This window comes from Podospora pseudopauciseta, chromosome 1, assembly GCF_035222475.1.
Source record: "Podospora pseudopauciseta strain CBS 411.78 chromosome 1, whole genome shotgun sequence".
Lineage (NCBI taxonomy): Eukaryota > Fungi > Ascomycota > Sordariomycetes > Sordariales > Podosporaceae > Podospora > Podospora pseudopauciseta.
This window is the reverse complement of record NC_085892.1, coordinates 6,872,862-6,894,735: the sequence shown is the minus strand read 5'-3', so window position 1 is coordinate 6,894,735 and position 21,874 is coordinate 6,872,862. Positions and strand designations below refer to the sequence as shown.

The 21,874-nt window shown below is 53.5% G+C and overlaps 4 protein-coding genes across 4 annotated transcripts; 2 read left to right on the top strand and 2 right to left on the bottom strand.

The window, feature by feature from the left end:
• HRR25 (serine/threonine protein kinase) lies at positions 1–3,490 on the top strand. The gene is made up of 3 exons (XM_062908473.1): positions 1–885; positions 1,043–2,100; positions 2,227–3,490. Exons 1-3 carry the CDS (start codon positions 856–858, stop codon positions 2,297–2,299), a joined length of 1,161 nt encoding a protein of 386 aa, XP_062771578.1. The 5' UTR covers positions 1–855; the 3' UTR covers positions 2,300–3,490.
• Positions 3,491–4,066: 576 nt separating this feature from the next.
• QC763_118840 (uncharacterized protein) lies at positions 4,067–6,040 on the top strand. The gene is made up of 2 exons (XM_062908472.1): positions 4,067–4,378; positions 4,517–6,040. Exons 1-2 carry the CDS (start codon positions 4,140–4,142, stop codon positions 5,772–5,774), a joined length of 1,497 nt encoding a protein of 498 aa, XP_062771577.1. The 5' UTR covers positions 4,067–4,139; the 3' UTR covers positions 5,775–6,040.
• A 210-nt stretch (positions 6,041–6,250) lies between these two features.
• Positions 6,251–9,652, bottom strand: QC763_118830 (uncharacterized protein; the record flags this gene model as incomplete). Its single annotated transcript, XM_062908471.1, has 1 exon — positions 6,251–9,652. One exon carries the CDS (start codon positions 9,650–9,652, stop codon positions 6,251–6,253), a length of 3,402 nt encoding a protein of 1,133 aa, XP_062771576.1.
• A 5,947-nt stretch (positions 9,653–15,599) lies between these two features.
• QC763_118820 (uncharacterized protein) lies at positions 15,600–17,805 on the bottom strand. The gene is given in 5 exon segments (XM_062908470.1): positions 15,600–15,910; positions 15,924–16,404; positions 16,459–16,930; positions 16,988–17,052; positions 17,110–17,805. 4 exon segments carry the CDS (start codon positions 17,523–17,525, stop codon positions 16,098–16,100), a joined length of 1,260 nt encoding a protein of 419 aa, XP_062771575.1. The 5' UTR covers positions 17,526–17,805; the 3' UTR covers positions 15,600–15,910; positions 15,924–16,097.
• Between the last annotated feature and the right edge of the window lie 4,069 nt (positions 17,806–21,874).

The following is a 21,874-nucleotide window of genomic DNA, read 5'->3' as shown; positions in this document are numbered from 1 at the left end:
ATTCTCTCTCCCTCGCTCTCCTCTGCCCTTCTCCTTTCCCAAATATCGTCACCGTCTCCCGCCCTTTGACAGCAATAGCGTAGAAGGGCTATTCTGAGGGTAAGAAGCCCCCTTCCCCGCGCCCATTGTTTGCCATTGTCGTGTCTTGTTTTTCTCGTGCCTGGTCCACAACTGCGAGCTAACCACAGTCCGCCCGCTTGACAGGCCTGATCTCTCTGTTCCTTGCCACCCCTTCCAACCCTTCCAACCCTTCCATGGTCGGAAGCAGGAAATCCTTCCCCCTCCATTCGACAACTCACCTCCTCACCACAACCGAACCCGTCGTCGACACATCGACCCCGGCCGACCCGCGACTTGATCGAACACACTCCCCCATTGCGGATATCAATAGGTGAGTTGGAAACCAGACAGAGATGCATTTGTTTGTTTTTGGCTTCGTTTTTACCCCCCCCCCGTTGCTGGGCGGCTCGTGGCCCCTAAGAAAAGGGCTCAGTTCCCGGTCCCGAGTTCTGGGCAGATGCGAGACGTCCTTGTCCGCCTTTTTCACCGTCCTCATATTCCGAGGCGAGACTCCCCGTGATCACGCATCTGATCTGTCCACTGCACCGATGTCCCTTGGTTGCACCGGGTGAAAGACTTGAGCCGTTCCTTTGACTACACTGCACCATACTACTACACCGCCTGTGCCCAGTTTTTTCCCTCATCCGGTTCTACCCTAAGCCCAAGACCTGAAACCTCGAAACACGCCTAGGCAAGAGGCTAACGGCTCCATTTAAACTACAGTCTTTCGCAACGTCCGAACGACTTCAAACCCTCTCACTGTCGATTAACCACTGAATCTTCTCGGAACGACACATGACGTCCGCCAACAGCATGACTACCATGGTACGCATCCCCTTCTTCGGTCGGCGATGATGAATCTCGCTTTTCCCCATCATGGCCTTGATGGCCGTCGATCGGAGTGAATGAAAAAAAAAATAAAAAAAAAAAACAAGAAAAAAAAAACATCTTGTTCGAAATGACAGCTGACATGTTCGCATAGGATCTTCGCGTCGGTAATAAGTACCGCATCGGTCGCAAGATCGGTTCCGGTTCTTTCGGCGACATCTACCTGGGCACCAACATCATCTCGGGCGAAGAAATTGCCATCAAGCTCGAAAGCGTCAAGGCCAAGCACCCCCAGCTGGAATATGAGGCCCGCGTCTACAAGTCCCTTGCCGGTGGTGTCGGCATTCCCTTCGTGCGGTGGTTCGGCACCGAGTGCGACTACAATGCCATGGTCCTGGACCTCCTCGGCCCCTCCCTGGAGGATCTCTTCAACTTCTGCAACCGCAAGTTCTCGTTGAAGACGGTCCTGCTCCTGGCCGACCAGTTGATTTCCCGCATTGAGTACATCCACGCCAAGTCGTTCATCCACCGTGACATCAAGCCCGACAACTTCCTCATGGGTATCGGTAAGCGCGGCAACCAGGTCAACGTGATCGATTTCGGTTTGGCCAAGAAGTACCGCGACCCCAAGACGCACTTCCACATTCCCTACAGAGAGAACAAGAACTTGACTGGCACCGCTCGTTATGCGTCTATCAACACTCACCTGGGCGTCGAGCAGTCTCGCCGTGACGACATGGAGTCTCTCGGCTATGTCATGCTCTACTTTTGCCGTGGATCTCTGCCTTGGCAGGGACTCAAGGCTGCCACCAAGAAGCAGAAGTATGACCGCATCATGGAGAAGAAGATGACGACGCCCACCGATGTGCTGTGCCGCGGGTTCCCTAACGAGTTTGCTATCTACCTGAACTACACTCGCTCGCTCCGCTTCGACGACAAGCCGGACTACAGTTACCTCCGCAAGATCTTCCGCGACCTCTTCGTCCGCGAGGGTTTCCAGTACGACTATGTCTTTGACTGGACTGTGTACAAGTATCAGAAGAACGCCCAGGCCATCCAGCAGGCTGCCAACCAGCCCGGTCAGGCCGCCGCCGAATCCAAGGACAACACTGCGGCCGCCCGTAAGGAGAGCCAGCCCGCTGCCCCCCGCGGAACCAGGAAGGTCGGCGAGACCCCCGAGACCAACCGTGCCGTCGGAGGAAGCGACAGGATGTGAGTTACCGCCCAAAAGCATTCCTAGTAAGGAATCATATTTCCTTCGAGTTTGGTGTGCTCATCAACGCTGGCCGGAGGGACAATGCTGACATGGAGTGCTGACAATCAGTTTGCGATAAATAGGCTGCGCTCGGCCGCTAAAGGTCAAGGCGCTGGCACGGGATATGCTTCCAAACAGTACCGCCCCATGGAGTGAAGCAACACCTGATACTGGCAATTTTCACACGGAACCCTCTTTCCCCTTGGGTTGTAGCATTAGTGGATTCTCATCGATTGTCTGTGGGTTATGGTCGACCTGCGGCCCCCACTATGAATTGTCCTTGATTTCTACGGCAGAGCACAATCTCGTGCTCTGCCGGGAGCGGATCAGCATCGATAGCAGATACACGCCTCAGCACCCAGTTTTACGAATTGCGTCTTTTTCTTTTTCGTTTTTCGGCATCTCATCGGTTATGACCCCCCCTTCTTTTTTTTTCCCTTCTGGCTCGGATGACTGTTTATTCACAAGTGTTCTCGCAAGCTGCTTGGCCCCTATGGCTAGGAGCTTGGAGAGGATTTCGGACTGGGTAAACTGATCGGACGAACGGCATGCCCGGCACTCTGACTTGTTCGGGGTGTCGAATATCGAGAGACGGTCGGCTGTCGGCGGACCAGATTCAACATAATGCTGCGCAACTTGGTTGGATTGGGGAGACTGCTTGTCTGTCGACGGTTTCGAGCAGCTGGCTTTTCGGGTCGCCACAACAGATTGACAACACAAGGCACACCGCTTTCGACACGGACTACCGCGCTCAAACTTTTCTTTCTTGTTTTTGTTTTCTGTTTTTTTCCATTATGCCTTTTCGTCACTTGCACTTCATCGCATCGGGATCCGCTTGTGGGGAGGTCAGGGGAAGAAGCGTTTTCTTTTGCAATGATGGGCAAGACGAGATGGAGATCTGGCAAAACCGAACTTGCGTCTTTGGTGATTTCCGCTTCCCAGTGGTACTTTTAAAGGGCTTGCGGAGGCGTAGTTGGAGATCCAGAGGCACGTCGTTGCATTGCTTGGCGGGGAGGCTTTGAGTCGAGGAGGCTGTGACACATGGGGATGGCTGGTTGGGGGAAACTGCGGAGTGGTATGGATTGGCCGCTGGCGGTGATGTGATTCAGGAGAGAGGACCATGGGATCACGCACTAGCTAGTACTGTACCATCTCCGTGGACCTTCTTCGGAGAATTTCCCCTGCGGTCATGGTCGGGGAAGCCGGACGGGAATAAGTGGAACTAGGAAGCTGCGCCGGGTCCGGGTTTGGGGAGGCGACTCGCACTCAAGACTGAACTGGGGACGGCAGGCAATGCATGGCGGCAGGTAGTTTTCATAAATTCAGGTCTTGTTTTGCTCTTCACAAGTCTGCAAGTGATTTGTGTGTGAAAGCATGACTGCTGTTACAGGATAATTCCCGGTTTTGATCAGGTATGTTTCGCAAAGCGACCATTGAACTGAAGCGGGTGGCTCAGCCTCCTTTAGTGTGCTGCATGGAAAAGTCGGTGTCTGGTGTTCTGGTGAGGCTGTGTGAATGTCACACGCAGATGGCAGAATACGCAGTCATAGACCGAGTGAGTGACTTTTGCTTGGCGGGCAGTAACCGAGTACGTACACCACTCGGCAAAGAAAGCAGCAGCTAGGCAGGAAAATGTGTATAAGAAGGGATGTAGGTTAGATACCTGAGGTTTTCTTTTTGTTCTGGAAGATTTATCTTTTGGTGTGTGATAACTGATAGAATCGATCTTGATAATTGCTCCCTTGGTTGATTGATTTTCTTATTTTTTTTATTTATTTTTTATTTTTTATTTTTTATTTTTTATATTTTATATTTTTATTTTTATTTTTTTTACGGGAGGAGCAGACTGGCTTTGTCAGGGTTCATTCGCATTTAAACAGCTCCCCTCCCACGATTCTATTTTCAGTTCTCCCACTTTCCCGTTGCGTTACTGACACACTTGTTACGACACTCCCTCCACCTTTTGGTCCGTACCACATCTTCGACGCAAGCAGCGATGGGCTTGCAATCGGGGAGCACGGCGAACCTCCCTCCCACGGCGGGCATCAACATTGACATTGACGTCACCGCTCCTCAAACGGCCACCGACGGCGGGATGAAGCTCTCCAAGGCGGGGGTGGAGCTGCTGGTGCTGACGTTTAACTGCGCGAAGAATGTCGTCGATGTGCCTGTTTTTGGGGGGCACTTGCGGGATGCGCTGCTGGGACAAGATGGTTTGCCCGAACTGGTGGTGATGTATGTTTTTTTTTTTTTTTTTTTTTTTTTTTTTTTTTTTTTTTTTTTCTTCTTTTTCTTTTCCCTCACCCGCCCACCCCACACCAGTCCGCCGTCTGATCTTTTTCGGATGGTTTCTTGCTAACTTGATGGGTCCAGGTCGCTCCAGGAAATTGCACCGCTATCATACTCCTTCCTCGGGGAGTGGTGGTTGAGGGGGTATTACGACGCTTTTGGGCAGGCGTTGAATCTCGCTGCTGCCGGGCAAAAGTACACGCTTGTGAAGGGGAAGAACGTGGGCATGACGGCGCTGTTGGTGTTTGCGCTTTGTCCGGAGAGGATTTCTGGAACGGTAGAAGAAGGGGAGGTGGGGTTTGGGGCCGCCGGGATGGGCAACAAGGGGGCGGTGGGGGTGAGGGTGAACTATCAAGGGCAGGAGCTGACGTTTGTGGCTACGCATTTGGCGGCTATGGAGTGGAACCTCAAGAAGAGGAATGCGAACTGGAGGGCGGTGGTGGGTGGGTTGACGTTTGAGGATCCGCGGGTGGTGCTGCCGGGGGTGTTTGGGGAGAGGCCGGCGACGACGCAAGTGGATAGGTCGATGCCGCTGGAGAGGACGGGGAGTATGGATTCTAGTGAGGAGGAAGACGCGCCGCTGCTTTCTCCGCCTTCCACCTTCTCGCTTGACAGCGACGACACACCCGCCCTGACGCCAGAGCAAAAGCGACGGCTCCAAGACATCTCCATCTTCAAACCTACCTCGCACCTTTTTGTGGCGGGCGACCTCAACTACCGCATCTCCTCCACCACACCCCCTCCCGGCTCTGCCTTCCCCAGCTTTGACCCAGCCTCCGAAAACCACCACAGCCACTTCTTCTCCCGGGATCAGCTCACTCAAGAACGCCTCGCCGGGAGGACATTCCACGGAATGTCCGAGGCGGAGGTCACCTTTGGCCCAACATACAAGTACGATATTCTGGACTCGCCAGAAGGGGCAGTGAATGAGGCTGCCGCAGCAGAGGGGAGCGAGGTTCCCTGGAAATTTGCCTCGCACCGATGGCCGGCGTGGACAGATCGGGTTTTGTTCAGCGCTGCCGAGGGGGCAGAGGTCGAGACGGGTGTGTATGGGAGTTTGCCTGTGGTGCGGAGTTCGGATCACAGGGCTGTTTTTTGGAGAGGGAGGGTGCCATTGTCTGATGGAGGCAAGAAGCTGGAGGGGGAAGTTGTAGGAAAGAAAAGGCTCCCGGTCGATATTGATGTCTGGGCTTGGGGGAGGAGGCAGACGGCTAGGAGGAGGGAGCTGGTGGTGGGTTTGTTGGCTTTGGTTTGGAGTACCAAGGAGGGAGCGGTTTTCCTGGGGACGATGGCGATGGTGGGGATGGGGTGGTGGTGGTTTGCCCATGGGGGTTTGTTATGAGGACTTGACGGCTTGGCTGGCCTTGTTGGATGGGAAAGCATACATGTCGCAGTGGCTTCATGGGGTGCATAAGCAACGAAGATTAGACGGCAAAGGGGGAGGGAGTATGGAGTGCTTGGAGATACCCGACTCAGTTTTATTAGAGGTGGTGTTCGCTCATCATACAATTTGAAGGCTTGTGTGTGTTTGTTCTGCGGGATGGATGTTTACAGGACTGGTTAGCAATTGCTTGTTGAATTCTCGATGTGGCTGTATCAACCCTGGGCAGGTAGGCAGCATCAAGCAAGTAGTATCCATTCGTAAATGGCTCGGTCAGGAAGCAGCTGGATAACTACGGGGGGTTATTCCCACGCTCAGAGCTGTAATCAGAGCTCTACAAGACAATGCAACATCGCGTTTGATAAATAGGTTGCTCGTAGTATCTCTACCTCCTGTTGACCTCAATAAAGAGCTACAGTTTCCATCCTTTCATAAACCTATATATTCTCTCGCTTCCTGACCAACTTATACTTCCCCCCGCTCACAACTTCCAACGCCCCTTCCTCCACCTTCTCGCCCAAAAACGACTGCAGCTCTTCGTGACTCCACGAAAACCCCCCTATAACAAACACCCCCATCATCATGGCAATCTGATTGATCGGCATTGTCACGCTCGAATTTGTGAGCATCCCCTGAATGTACTTCCAATACACCTCCCTCTTCTCCTTCTCCTTATCACTCAGCTTCTTCGCCCCTCCCTCCTTTGGCCCTGCCGCCGCCGCCTCCTTCTCCTTGCCCTTCTCCTCTACCACCTGGCCCTGTTGAGCATCCTCACCCACAGGCGCATTCTCATCAGACAGCCTCTCCAAAACGACAAACACGCCCCCATCCGCCGTGCTAACCTTCCTGAGCACCCTCTTCCTCGCCCAGAAGTCACACGCCGCCGCAATGAGATCCTCATCGAGCTGAAGCTCAAGATACAAATCATCCACCGCTTTCTTGACCGGCGTCGTCGAGGAATCCGATGACGACTGAAACGCATAGATAACCGTCGCCTGAACGGTATCGCAGTCCACCGTCACCGTTCTATCCTCCAACTCCAGCTCCACCCTCGTCTGACCCAGCTGGTTGAGCCAGGTGAGTTTTCTGTCCGATTTCAGATCCTCATACCCCTTTTCGTATTGCTTTTGCAAGTCGAGAATCGGAGCCGGGAGGAGGAAGTGCTCCTTTTCAAAAGCGGGCCAATACATGCGGGAGAGGATGCGAGCATGGTATCCTGTGTCTTTCTGTTCTTTGCTCTTCTCAGAAGACTGGGGAGTGGCGACTGACTTGCCCTTGTTATCCGGTATAGCCAGCACTGGGGGTTGCCCTGGGATATTGGGTGGTTGTGGGCCACCGGCGTTATTTCTTCGGATTTTGGAATCCAGCTTTCTTGATTCTTGGATGTCTCTGATCATAACGTCGCACTTTTGGAGGGCGGCTTCTCCGAAGCGTCGTTTGAGGAGGTTGAGCACCCGCATTTCTTGTTCGAAAGATTTGGGGTCTCCTAACAGACGCTCGGCGATGACAGCGGTGAACTCGTTGATGAAAACATCCTCTGCTCCCAGGGCCGAGATCAAGGTGCCGATCACATCCTCGGACTTGGGACGTTTGTAGTTGGCGCCAGCGTCAACAGGGTCAGGAACCCAGTTGAGGTCGTTCCAGTCCAGTTCTTGGTCATCATCCGTGGCACCAGCACGACGGACAGAGGCGGATTCGTTGAGGAGCTTGGCGAGCTCGACCAGCTTGTTGACCTTCTTCGCGCGGGCCAGAACTGGTCCCTGCCTGTGAGCTGGTGCTGGAGCAGGGGTCGATGGGTTGCTATCCCTCCCTTGCCTGCTGCGTGTGGTGGGTGTTTTGTATGTCGTAGCCGTTGATGAATCAGCAACACCTGGCGTCGAATATGCCTGCGCTTTGATCTCTCTTCGGCCGAGGTCGGCAGCAGCAGCTCTGGGACCGGACGCCCCTCGCTGCGATCTCTCGTCCTCGTCAATCTGTTGAACCTTTGCTGCAGCTTCGATCTCCTCTTTGCTGGCCAGCAGGCCGGCCACTACTACCCGCACGGAGTCTTCACGCTGGACGAGATACAGCTGCAGTCCTGGCTCGATATTACCCAACAACACCTTGCTGTGATCAAGTGCGTGGAATGTCTTGATGATGTGGATGTACGTCTGCAAAATCTCTAGTGTGCTGCACCCAGGATGTAACAATCTTTGTTCCAGCGCCTTCGAGAAGTTTGCCGTGAGCAACTGTCTCCGAGCAGTAGTCGTGATAGTAGCCTTCAAATCCTCCAGCGCACCCTTAGCATCCGGCCAGGCAAGAACAATGTCGAACAGCTCCTGAATACGCAACGCAGCCAACCGGCCCAAAGCCAGTGACTGGCATGCCTTGAGATCGGCCAGTGACATCGGCGTCGCGTTGATCCACGACAGAACCTGGACATTCAACTGTGCATACCGGTTCTCGACCCAGTCCTTGAGCGACTTGATACAAGCAGAGGTGGCAGCTGGCACTGTCGTATCCCCTCCAGGCCCCCTCGAAGTCGTAAAAACACTGCTGGCCGCAGCCGTCCCAGCACCCCCAACCACATTCCCCTCCTCAGGATCGCTCGCCGCCCAGACTCCCGCATAAGCTCCCTTGACAAATCTCGACATCATATCGTTCATAACCTCCGCAAACAGCACCTCAAACCTCTCGCCCGTCAACCCAACATTGTGCAGTTGCTTCACCAACCCCCCTAACTTTCTCTTCGCCGCCAAAACATCGAAATCGTTCTCCTGGGGAATAGCCGGTGGCGCCCCCCAAGGCCCCTTCTTACTACCCAAACTAACCATCAACCCCTCCACACCCAATATCACCCCGGCCAGCTTCGTCAGAACAACTTTCACACTCCCCATCACCCCGCCTTGCGAGGCAGAATTCGCAATCAGCGCATGAATATCCCTCTTGAACTTCATCCCAAACGAGCTATTGTCCTCCTCCCCGGAAGCCCGTCTCAACCCCTCCAACAACGAATTCAACCCCTCAAAATACATGCCCAACGCCCCCTCCAGCATCTCAATCGTGCTCATCACCACGGCCATATGCCCATCATACTGGCTCCCTCCACTCCACTCCCGGCCACCTCCGGCAGCAGTAGAATCAACCGAATGCTTATTCCTCTGATGCCTCCGGTGGGTAACCCCCTGAGCTGCTAAAGTCCCAGCAGCAGCAGCAGCAGCAGCAGCAGCAGCAGCGGTGTCCGACCCCCCCGCCAAAAGGGGCACCACCCACATGGCGAAGTGCGCCCTCACCTGGCTTACATACCACCCTATCACGTCCCTCCTCTCCCTCGCTTCCGGTAGCACAGCCTCTGCATTCTCTAGCAGGGACAAACACTGCAGAAACTGCTCCCGTTCCTCGTCTACCTTCTGGTTCCTCCGATGCCGTGATTGAGGTTGCTCTTGGGCAGCAGTCAAACCCTCCAGTGATAAGCCGGGACTTGATTCCCCCGCTCCCGGAGCTGGACCGGCAGCACTCGCAGGGAGAGCCACCCGTGAAGTTACAACCTCCCACGCCTGATCATACGCCCTCTGGTGCTCATTACCTGGCGCATACTCATTACCTCGCGCATATGGATGTGGTGGCTGTGGTTCAGGTGTGCTATGCCCCAGCGTGGCCGACGACGAAGGAGCAAGATAGGGGTCAACACTATGACCAGCACCACTCCCTAATATCAAACCCCCTAACCCCTGTCCCGGATCTGGATACTGAACTCCCGCTACCGTAGTGGTACTGGTAACCTCCCCGCTGAAAACAGACTGGAAAACCATTTTCCTCCGCTGCTGCCTCCGAGCAGAGGCCACAACTAGACCTGCCATCGCTAGGCTGCTGTCAAGTCCGCTGATCAACAACAAAACTTTAGCGGACGGCAACCGGCCTGCACAGCAATTTCCCTCCCACTTTTCCTCCCAGCCCGTCACCGACCTCTTCCCTCCACAATCCGGAAACCCCGAGAATTCTGCCCGATCTCCCTCCCCTTCAATGCCGAACCTATCCCGCACCCGGTGCCTAGATCCCCTTGCGGTTTCTCCAATATCAGAATCCCAAGCCCTTTTGATCACCCGGTAACTTTTCAACCCGAGACTTCTAGATCTCAATCTCCAGGCCAGTATCGAGGCCGGTGAGCTGGTCTAGCCTGCACCACACACCCACGTTTTTCCACGCCCCAAAACCTCCAATCGCAAGAATTTCCCTAGACGGCCTTTAGGTAGGTAGGTAGGTAGGTAGGTAGGTAGGGGGGGTGGGGGGCGGCTTCAGCACGCAGACCGGTGGCGTGGTTCAAAAAAAAAAAAAAAAAAAAAAAAAAAAAAGTTTCGCCTTTTGGAGAGACCGCGGCCCAGTCCACAGAGACAAGGAAAAACGTGGGGAGGAGGAGGAGGTGGTGGCAGGTCAAGAATATCGGCCTGATAGCTGGTCCGTTCCGGGCCTGGTATGTGTGATGTAAGTTTTGAGCTGATGGTGGTGGTGGTCGCGTTGTGGCGTGGCCCGCCGCTGGCCGCTCAGATCGATAACCGCACCGACACACACTCAAACAAAAGTCCCTTGGTGGTGTGAATTCCCGAGGGACAAATGTAATATTGATTGTTGCTTGCTGTCGATCAACCTCGTCGTGTTCGTCTAGATACGCCTCCCCGTGCCAGCACACACAGTGTCAATCAGTTCTGGCTGATCACTGGCGATGTCCCCCGTTTTGTTTTCTTGTTGCCGTTGTTTGGTTTGATAATTGGGCGGCGAATTTGTTGGAAAAGCTGCTGCAGGTGAATGGTGAACAAAAGTCCCCCAGTTGCTCCTGCCTGCAAAAGATACTTACACCCTCCAAAAACGGCAGCCACACGGTCCAAGACCCACGCAACGATTCAGGTGCTCCTGCACTTGCTGATCTGTTCCCGACTGAAAGAGGGTTGCGTGGCAGTGGGAAGGTACAAACCACTCGGTCCCCTATCAAAATCGTGAAGAATGGGCGGGGCGTCGGTTTGTTTGGATTTGCCCGCTTCTTACCCAGCAGCCACAACGGTGTGTGTTGTGTTGACGTTCAGCGTCCCAATAGTGGGGCTTTACGCCTGGCATTCAGCCAACTCCCGCCCCAGCCTCGCCTGCACCATCAGCAAATGTTTCGCGCTCTCACAAGCGCCAGCAATCTGCATCTGACAATCGCACATGTAAGATTCTAGAAAGCCAATACCTCCTCCCTCCTTCCAAACCATCTTTGGAAAAAAAAAACCGCGCTTGTTTGACCCTTTTGCCTTCCTTCACGTAATCCGCCGCAGCTGCCAAGAGCCCCAAATTTCCCAGGTCTTAAGCGCGAACTAACGCGCGCTAGAGGCGGATAACGTCAATAGTGCAGATCCTTCCATCAGCATAAATTTATTCAGTAAATCGATAGATATCCTCCGTTTTTGCTCTACCCCTACCCCCCAGCTTAGGTAACCCGGCAAGGTAGGTGTGCATATATCTTTCTCCCACCCGGCATCTCTCCCACATCCCTCAAGCCGCACGTGCCAAAACAACACCACCCTCCATTCACCACCCCTCTATTCACCACCCCTCTATTCACCACCACCACCACCACTACTCTCGGTAGCCCCCAACCCAATCGTCCCCTTCACAGGAAAACCTCGCGCGGGATGTTCGCTGCCTCATCGCGGCACATGAAGCATCGCTTGCTATTGCTTGCCCTGTCTGGCCTCCTGATGAAGAAGGCGGTCAACCTAACAAGCAAACTCCCCCTCTCCTCTCCCCGCATTTCCATTCAAACACACCCCAACAACAACCACAACAACAACAACAACAACAACAACAACACAAACCGTCTCATCCAAAACGGACATCTCCGTCTACCTATATAACATGGACCGTCGTATTGGCCGGATTTATTCTCATCGACAAGACGGCCCGGATTTATCGGGGTCCTCAATCTATAATTCCCTGCATGTGCCACGTTTTGAGGCGTTCTCACAACCAAAAAAATGCATTCGTTAGCTGACAAAGTTCATCCCATCGTCATCAGTAATAATCATCATATCGGAAATGCAATATTGAAACACCACATGCTCTTGCAAACCAACACATTAACCATCAAAACCAAGCAACGGGGAAATTACCTCCCCTAACAAACCCTCCAGGTTTAGCAGTTTGTTGACGTCTTCTGGCTTGTCCTCGACAACAATTTTGGCTCCATGCGCCACACCTCATCTCGTCGTGTGTGAACCATCTCCCCCAACCACCACAACTTCCGTTCCACAAGCCAGTAATCCTCGACAACAATAGAAATCATTCTCATTATCGGTTTCCAATTCAAGAACATCCCCCCCTCCCCCCCCGGTCTATTGCCAGCGCAGCGCTTGTGCAACTCCGCCTTGGTAAAACTGAACATAAGCGTAGTCGTTGGGCCCTGTCCGGTTCGTCTCGTACACTATGAGATCTGATATCCTGCCGCCACTTTGAGTCCCAGCAGTGAGATTTGTCAAGAACGCCATGGTTCCATCCCGCCGGTTTTATCTCGCCATCGTACCGCTATCACGGAGCAAATCAGAAAACCTACCTGTTGTTCGGATACCCATCCCTGCCAAAGTTCCAGCCAACATGGTGAGCGCCATCCGTCTCTCTGTCACCACCCCTTCTCATGGCGTCGTTAGTCCTGTAAGGAAACAAAAAACCCCACAAGGATCCTCGCACCCGGTGTGGAGCTCACCGGGTTCCAGGGCTTAGCTGGTGGGTAATCCACAAAACTTGACATCTGCCTTCCGCCTATCGCACTGGCGGGTTCGTATAGACGCAATCCGTGAATGCTAGCCGCGAGAAGCACCCAGTGATACCATACCATATCCCAGGTGAAACCCAGCCATCATCGGGTCACCATGGGACGCCCCCCTACGGCGCAGTGTCTTTCTAGAAGTTGTCTCATTCCCTTCAAAATGTTGAGCTGGCCACTCGATGTTGCAACGGGGGCTGGTGTTGTCGCATCACCTGGTTCCACCCTGTAGCTAGGAAATAAACGCGTCCTCTTGTTGATATCGTGGCTGACCGTAGATAAAAAAAGATGAATGAGCCGTGCTTGGACAGGGACCGGTCGCTGCTGCCTGCCGGGGGTGTCCCGTTCTCCGGGTCTCGTTACGGATCCAGCACCGAGACAGCAACGGCATCTCAAAGAAGAACCCGGGCCATTCTCCACAGATTGCCTGCACCCAAATCTTTTTCACTATCTGCTCAAGTGGCCAACGACAGAGCGGCGCCGGAGTCGGCAATGTTGGAAGCGGGCCCCGGTACCGGGGTGTAACGGGCCTCGGGGAAGCGGGATTGAGCCGCAAATGGTTGACCCGCATGGGACCGTTGCCAGACAAACACAGTTCATTCTTGTTTACAGCAATCCGGGCGCATAACAACAATCTCCACCGATCAGTAAAAAGTTATGACCAGGAAAAAATGCACTTACGATCCCCAGATGCCGTGGTCGTGTTTCATAACATCGTTGCAAAGTCAGGAACCGTCCTTGCATAGTTAAATCGCACCCAAGAAACAGAAAACAAGGGAGGCTTGCCTTCTGGCAAGGGGGTGTGATTGCAGCGAAACAAACCTTGATATGCATTTACCGGGCTGCTGCGCTTCACTTGCTGCGCAGCAACTGTTGGTAACAGGCCGGTCTGGAGACTGACCAACGAGATGTGCTCCAACAGGTATGCCGGGCCAACAGAATAAAAAAGTATTGCCAAACTCACCAGTTCTGTCAGCCAGACCTGGTAGGTGGAAATCCGCTTGCGGGCCGACGGGATCCTCTCCGTCAGCTCATCCCCGAGGGGCGCCTATATGGCCGGTGGCTGCTGACGCTCCAAAAAGGCAAACGCTCCATGGAAGAGCATGACGCAGCACAACTGTCGGGTTGCTCGGTTGTGCTTGTGCCGTACACGTCCTCCTGATGATCCGGACTCCGAGCGATGCGTAACACAAGCATATGTGACCGTTCGTATTGTTCAAATCGCCTTCAGACGCAGTGATTTACCATGCATGATATGATGACCGCTTCTCGAACAATTCCAGATGCGATGTCGACGTCGTTGTGGTACAGTTGGATCTAAATCCGGTCTTGGCATTGAATCGCGGAGATATAGCCGGGCCACGGCCTCCGTACGGACGTCTGACCTTCCGGAAGCTGTCGGATCTTCATTAGCGAGCATGACCGCCGGACACCTCGCCGGAGCCGATGGGCCGAGTCAGACCCGGGTCGCCATGCTATCTCGCAAGAAGACACTCGGTGTTTTGAGCTCCCTGCCACCATTAGGCATCTTGGTGGCACAGTGGCCGCGGAAATGGCTAGGGACCCAGCATGCTAGGTGAGCTCGGATGCTCGCGTTGTCACAAAATACGGTGAGAGGTGAAGAATTGCACTCACCACTTGGTCATCTGCTCGCATTGTCATAGCACGAGCCCGGACGCTGCCCATTCACGAGCGTCGAACACAATTTGAGGTGGTGGTTGACATGTTCTGGTTTGGAGCTATTTCTAGCGCGGCTGTGTAACCCTTATGCCAGACTTGACAGCAGCAACTCCCCGCTGAGTGTTATCGCATGGTCTTCGGTCTTCGCGGGTAACAAAGTCATCGCTGAAACAGATCTTCCAGGGAAAGTTGAGATTGCTTTCAGCCAGCAGAATTCTCTCAAACATCATTGGTGCGGGCCCGATGTCGACTGTTGGCTACCCTCGAGTCTCCCAATTGGGCCAGGGCATTCTTGGAGATCGCTTGTTGTCTGTGGCCATGATACCAGTCTTGTTTGTTCGCACGACGTGGTCTTCCAATGGCCCAGTGGCGTTTTCCCCTTGAGACCGAGGTTGGTATCAAATCGTGACACCTGTGTGAGCTGTTGGGGATTGTGGGTGAAGTTCCCGATCACAAAGGCACAAATGCCCGCTCTCTGCTGTGTCGGAGGAGGAGCCAAACCCCGAGGATTTGTCAGGCACTTGTTCGAGTCCATGAATAGTTGAGCCTGAAGATCGCAGATGGGACACATGATAGGCTAGCGCTCTATGCTGGGCTCTCATGGATATGGCCCTGGATCGTGTGATGTCTGTGTGAAAAGAAATGACTGCATTTGAAATCAGCACGGCGTGGTCATCTCGTCAACAGCAGAACTGATCCGCTGTAGGAGCCCTCATGAAGGCTGCCCCTGAGCATTCCTTGATCAGGGGAGACATACCTGACAAGCACAGCCATGGCAATGTGTTTGGCGACGATCTGCCGTCCACGCGCGGAGATCAAAGCTATCGAGTGCACTGTTGGAAAGCACATGGCTTTTGTGAGTTTCTGGTGGTCGGTTTGCCGCCATTGAAGATGGCCGCCGAGTTGGCCGCACCTTGGGTTCAGCCACAGTCATCACTGCCAAAAGCCCTCAGGTAGGGCCCGACATCACTTGCTCGGGAAGGCAGACAGCAAACAGATGTTGGCGTGACGACTTTGTATATTTTGCGCATCAGGGTGTGTTAGTCAGAGGTCGGACGATAAGGCGGTGAAGTGATGTTGAACTGGAGGCTGATAACGTCACTGTGGGATCAACCTGGCAGGCGCCCCACGGGAGTTGACTGCGGGAAGAAGGAGCAACGGTCAGACTGCAGCCCTCCTTCTGAGGTAGGAACTCGGGAGCGGGAAGGACCCAGTGCGTGCCTCCTGCTTCTAGTTCGTCTGACTGACGGCCAACTTCCCATTTCTTCCAACTGGACTGATTGGGAAGGAGGCACCTTGATTTGCAGAGCGGCAACGTGGAACTGGAGAAGAGCTGTAACCTTTGCAGATGCACACTCAAAGGTGCTTGTTACATTGATCATATTTCTGCTTAATGAAATGGGTATAGTAGTTGGCCCAAGAAGGCTCGTAACCTGTGCCATCACAGGTCCTCAAATAACACACCTCAAAAACCCCCCTTGTTGCCCGCTCCGTTTTCTGGAGCAAAGCTGCCGAACTCCCAGTCTTCTACACCTATAAGTTCGGCATCGTTTTCGCCATCCCCTAGTATATGCGACCCCCTGAGAAGCACCCTTCACTGTCCCCCTAATTCTAGAAAAACCCACGAAAAAAAAAAAAAAAAAAAAAAAAAAAAAAAAAAGACATAATGTACCAGAGAAGAAATGTATAGAGAAAAGATAAAATGTCCAGAAGAAAAGAACCCAAATTCCCTCCCAAAATCTCGCCATGCAAAAGAGATAGATGTGTACAGAAATCAGAATAGAAATTGTAGTCGAAACGCAAATCCAGAAACACCCGCAGCCCGCTGGAGCTCAGTTGCTGCTCTTCTTCTTGCACTTGTCGTGTGCCAAATGCCCATTTCTCGCCGTGGTTCGTGTGAATTCTGCGCCGCAGTTGGGACACGTCGCCTTCGTGGCCTGTCCTGACTTTTCACGCTGGTGCCGGAGAAGGTTGCTGAAGGTAGAAAACTGGCGACCGTTGCATCCGTGCTCCCAACACTGTGGCTTTGGTCGGCTGTGTACCACTCGTACCTGTCCGCTCGTGTCTTGAGGTCCTGGGCCCATCACTGGTGGAACTGAGTACATGCCAAGATTCGGGTCTCCCATGACTGGTCTGCTGCTGAGGAAGGTGTCAGTAGTAACCGCCCGATTGTTTCCCGTGTTGGAAACATACCCATAGTGCGATGGTAGACTCGGGGCCGGAGATGGCTGGTAGCTGTAGTCTGGCATGTACGACTGTGGCGGGTAGGGACTCGGGAACATGCTTGTCTGGCTTTGATCGGGAAGGGGAGGCGAGAAGGGCGGCAAATAATGTGACGTTGTAGGTTCGGCCATGAGCGACATTTGAGATGGCGCGGTGGTATAAATCGGCATCGTGGAGGAGCCTGTCGTCAAGTCGGCCAGCGTTACTGGAGGTGAGTACACTGATTCGGAGCCACTTCCCGCCCTTCGCCCGCGAGCGTGCATCTTCGAACTGTGTCGGGCCTGGTCTCGTTGGCGTTTTAGTTCCCTCTGTTCCGGCGTGAGTGTGTTTCTTGGCGGGCTGCCCGTGATCGATCGTGATCCGCTGGGCGGTGATAAACTGGCTTCTGATCCGTAGTGGTGGCTCATGTCAGGCGGCAAAAGACCGCTTCCAGAGTCCAGTACTGTTGCTGCTGGTGAGCATGCATTGTCCGTCCAGCATGATAGGGAGGCTGACGCACCTGGCCAAGTGAAAGAAGATCTGCTTCCCATGCTGAATCCTGGATCGTATGATACGGCAACGGCGCTGGATGGGTGTCAGTCACGATCCTTTCTCCAACTCTCTAACTGGCGTGCGTAGTACCTCATGCTTTCCGGCTCGATCGATGCCAGCGGCGATGACGTCGAAGGCGTTTCCCCGTGGTCTGGTGCAGGTTCCAGTCGCAACAGTGGTGTGCCGTGGACTGGTGCGTGTTCCGCTTCGAACCACTCAGTGTCCGAGGGTAGGTGTGCAAAGTGTTGTTGATGTGGAGAGAGGGAGCTGGAAAGATAGGTGGGCGGGTGGGACAGGCTCGGACTTAAGTATACGGGTGAGGCCAGGCCCCTCGAGGATGGTGGTCTGCTGCTGCTGGTATAGGAACCGGTTTCCAGGGACGGAGACTCGGCAAGCTGCAAGTTCTGAAAGAGCCCCTCTGTTGTAGACACCCCGCTACCGGCTCTCGATCTGGCGTTGTGTGAGTAAGTGTTGTCGAAGTCTTGGTCTGAATAGGAGGAGTCCATCTTGTATGGAGAAACGAGACTGGGGGGAAAAGAAGACACACTAAGAAAACAAAAAGGAATACGAGTGGAACACCACCTACGTTGTCAGTAATGGTATGGATCTGCCGCTATAAAGTTGACGGCAAAAAGGCACTTGTCGACTTATATGAGGATGTCAACTGAACGTGTGAGGTCTGGCGTCGGGTCTCTGGCCCGTGAAGCGATCAGGTAGCAAGATTTCGAACAAAGCTTGTCAATCTATCTTTGGGGTAGCTTGAAGCTTTTTCGATGGCAATGGCCCTCAGCCTCAAAGGTCATGGAGCATGGGGCCGGGGAGGCTAGGCTTATAACGTGGAGAGAGGCAGTACCCATCCCCACACATACCCTGCTTGGGGTACTGCTGTACATGGCGGTTGCACCTTGCTCCTGAGGTATCCATACGTCGAGCACCCAGAGCGAGTTTGGGCCGGCAAGGAATCCGCACCCCAGTGGGCTGCGGGTATACATGGGTTCAACAAGCCTGACAGGGAGTAAGGCCGGGAACGACAGAGAGAGCGAGGCACGTTCCAGGGGTCGGGGTAAGGGGTTCTGGCAAGGGCCACTGAACGGCGGGAGACAGCGAGGGTGTGGGTGGTGGTGTGGATCTAGAACAGTACCTCGATACAAACAAGATGCATAAAAAGAGCGCGGGAAAACAAGCCCTACACTGGAAGAGACAACCAAAAAGAGACTAGCTTGGAGAAATATGTTGAATTGACTGCTTGTCAAGTCGACGAGTCAGCGACCCTACTGGGGCAATGACAGCATTGCGTACACTGTGTAGGTATGGGGAAGGTCTCTTCCGCAGCTGGTAGCGTGCCTGTGTGGTTGACAGTTGGTCAAGATGTACGTCCTCCCCCTGAAGACCAAACATTGGAAAGAGTCTCCTCGTTCAGAATCCCCCTCCCACTTGGAATGAAGATGGCCGAGCATAGAGAAGAAGGGGAGAGAGGAAACAAGAGACTGAGAACGGACTGAGCGATCAAGTGGCGCAGAAGTGAAACGGTCATGCCATGGCTCCCAGGCTCCAGCGTTTCCATCTCTGTCCGTGAATGCCCGGTTCAGGTGCCAGCAGAAGATTATGAGAAGCTGTGCCGCGCGGTGCTATGAGAAACAGCATGCTATTAGGTGAAAAGAAGGTGTATGTGCCGTACCCAGACAGGACTGCCCAGCAATGTCGCGGGAGAGGTGGCATGGGATGTTGAAGATGCTCCTCTGAGTGGTGCAACTGCACTCTTATCCAGGACAATGCTGCACAATGACCACATGCTTAAGATCAAGGTGACGGCGACCATACAGGTTGTCCCGGGAGTGTGTCTGCGGCGTCTGGCGGAATCAATCAGACCAAAGAAGCAAACGCCGGTTCCCGCCATGCGCGGCTGGCGTCTGTTCGAGTTGATTTGTGCGGGTTTGACTTGGACGTTTCACGGCGCCAGACCCAAATACCGCCACGGTGAAGAATTCGGAGGGTTTGGTGGGCATGATGGCAGACGAGCGAGGAGAAAGGGATCTCGCAGAACTCCCAGAGACGACGTTATTCATATAGCGGGGCAGGATCAGTATTGTCAGCGGGGACAGCCAATGGGTCAAATTGCCTCGTTGAGAGACATGGGGGAGTCCGGCAAGATCCACTCCTGCAGAAGACTCAAAGTCCTCGCCGGGAGGACAAAAAGACGGGCAAAATACCTGTGGAAAGATGTGGCAGCGAGGTGAAGGGTTCAGGCGAAGTTGCAATAAGTCCATGTTTTCGTTGTCTCCGAGAGAAATGCCTGCCGGCGGCTCATGACCGGCGTATCCTGAGGGGAAACTTGTGAACAAGCTGTCAGCGGGGGAATGATTTCTTTGGTGTGGGCGAGCACCTCGAGTTTGCGGCAGAGGAGATGAAGTCGTGTTGAAGGATCCTGAACCCTGTCCCGACGCACTGGGTCAAGTTTGCTGATTCCGTTTCGAAAGAACCCCATCGTGCATAGCGTATAGCGGTCAAAACGGGCGTGCACGGACCATCCATCGCGGCAAACCGGCGAACATTAAACGATTGACGAGCGGTTGTCTCGCATGTCCCGACACAGCAGGGGTTGCACTGGACAGTAGGCGCAGCTTAGGCCACCAACTTTCACAAGGCTTTCCAGCTCCGGGGCATTGGAAGTCCTAAAATGATACTCTTGCTGTTACATCTGGGAGAATTTGTCCTACAAACATCGCCCGACAGGCGCCTCTGTGCAACTCTCAAGGTCTTGCTGCTGTCACGGCGAACGACAAGCGATCCAACCTCAAAAGTCCCCCGTCGGACTTTTGTGCCAAGACATGTCATCTACGCCGCTGGCTCGAGTCTTCCTGCATTGTCTTCCATTTGTTCTCGAAGCCCGTGAGCCCTTGCGGCGCTGGCACAGCTGTTCCAAACACTGCTCATGCGCGGCGCTTGTTTGCTTAGTTAGATGAGGGAAGGAGAGTGTTTGACGTTCTCGCGACCGCCGAAAGGGTATTTGATATTGAAACAAAAAGCCGGGCGGGCGGAGCCCCGGACACTTCGGCGATCACAACGACGCGCACGGCGATAGTTCTCGGGAGACCCCACTTGGAATACCTAAATCGCCGTCACTTACACAACCACGTCTATATTAAAACGTAATTTTCTCCACCACCACCTCATCAAATCCTCTCATCTTTTCAACACTACTGTTTTAGTACTTGTGAAACATATAAGAATTTTGGTGGAATTTTATGGTTGTCTTTGAGTGAGAATGGTGTGTATGAAAGGCTGCTAATTGTATAGTGTCTTCGGGTTTTTTGTGGCCAGGGAGAATACGAAGAAACCCAGCTTGGTCTACATCTACACTAGTGCACCCACCTGCCAAACTCGGGAAAAGAATGGAGTCCAATAGTCTGCTCCAAGACTCTCGTAAGTGGGCAAACCAATCGAAATCAAGCTGACAGTGCAGTATGCCCTGTCCCAGGAGATGCAAGTGCAATCGGTCTATTATATAATTCAGTCTGACAGCATACCTGGTGCCCAATCATGCCAAGAGTGCTTAGGTCTGGTCTCCTATTTCATGACTACTTCCGTCTCAATCAACTTTTGAATAACAACCCAAGCCACCAGATGATGAGACAGACCCAAGGACCAAAGTTAGTGTTCCAGCCCTGTGCCGCCGAGATCCACTTATACATACTCTCGCAAGTCCGTGCCAAGCTTGCCTGCCCACACAAGTTAAGCATCATCCACAACGGGATTGACTCCAGACAAGTTCTAGCGTGAACCCGTGAAGAGGCCCGAGATCTTTGGGGTCCGTCCTCTGGATGTTGGCATTAGACTTTTACATACTTCCCAATCATGCCAGCCATACATACTGCAGCCTGAGTGGCCAAGCTAGTGCCCCCCCCCCCCTAGGTACATGCTGATATCCTCGATATCTGCATGCAAGATGCCTTTTTTGAACATCCCATTGCATTGAAGAAGGTATTCCAGTCTCGGTATCTGATTCGACAACACAACCCCTCTTCACCTGCAGATGCTAAGCCTGGAGTGAGGGGCAGCATTGTTGTGGAGACAAGGAACCCCCCCGCGCAATCGACACGGCCGTTAAGTTTAGCCACATTTTATTCTGTTGCCTGGGCTAGTCCCCAACTTCATCGCCTGTCATTGCCCCGTATCGGAAACCGATCTCTCGAAATCGGACTTTGATCGCGGCTCGCGCCCATCTAGCTCCCAGTTACGCTGCGTAAGAACTCAAATTTGGGGATCGTGATGGCGCAGCCGTTTCAACGATACTAGAAGCTTGTCTAGACCCTGAAGAGCGCGAAGAGAAGCCAACAACCAGAATCTCAAGGTCAAGTACAGACATTCAGGTGCCTACCATTTCACAGCCTACCTAACACACCCATAGATAGACATGTCAGCCCGGTTCAGTTATCAAGCTCTCTTTCACAGACCTCAGCAACCCACATGGGGGTGTACTCAACCGTGAAGTGGCAGATTTGGCTGCATTCTGGCGGCTAGCATTCCCAATCACGGTGAGTCCTGTCAGCCACAGAAACCGAAGTCACACTTCTAGCCGCCGTCCGCGCATATGAATGCAGTTCCGATGCCGACGCTCGAATCAAATGTGGTCTATCTCCGGCGCCGGTAGTGTAGCCATAAGGACTATCAAAATGGTGGGTGGTGTTGTCCTTCCCGAAGATCACCCAAACATCATCCATCTGCAGCATTTCCATACCAGTTTTGCGGGGGGCGTGAGATGTTAAAGTCCCAAACATCAAAAGTGAAAACAGGTGCCTGGGGGCCGAAGTGGCTGTCGGGATATGCACTGTGAACCCAAATCTTCCGATTGGAT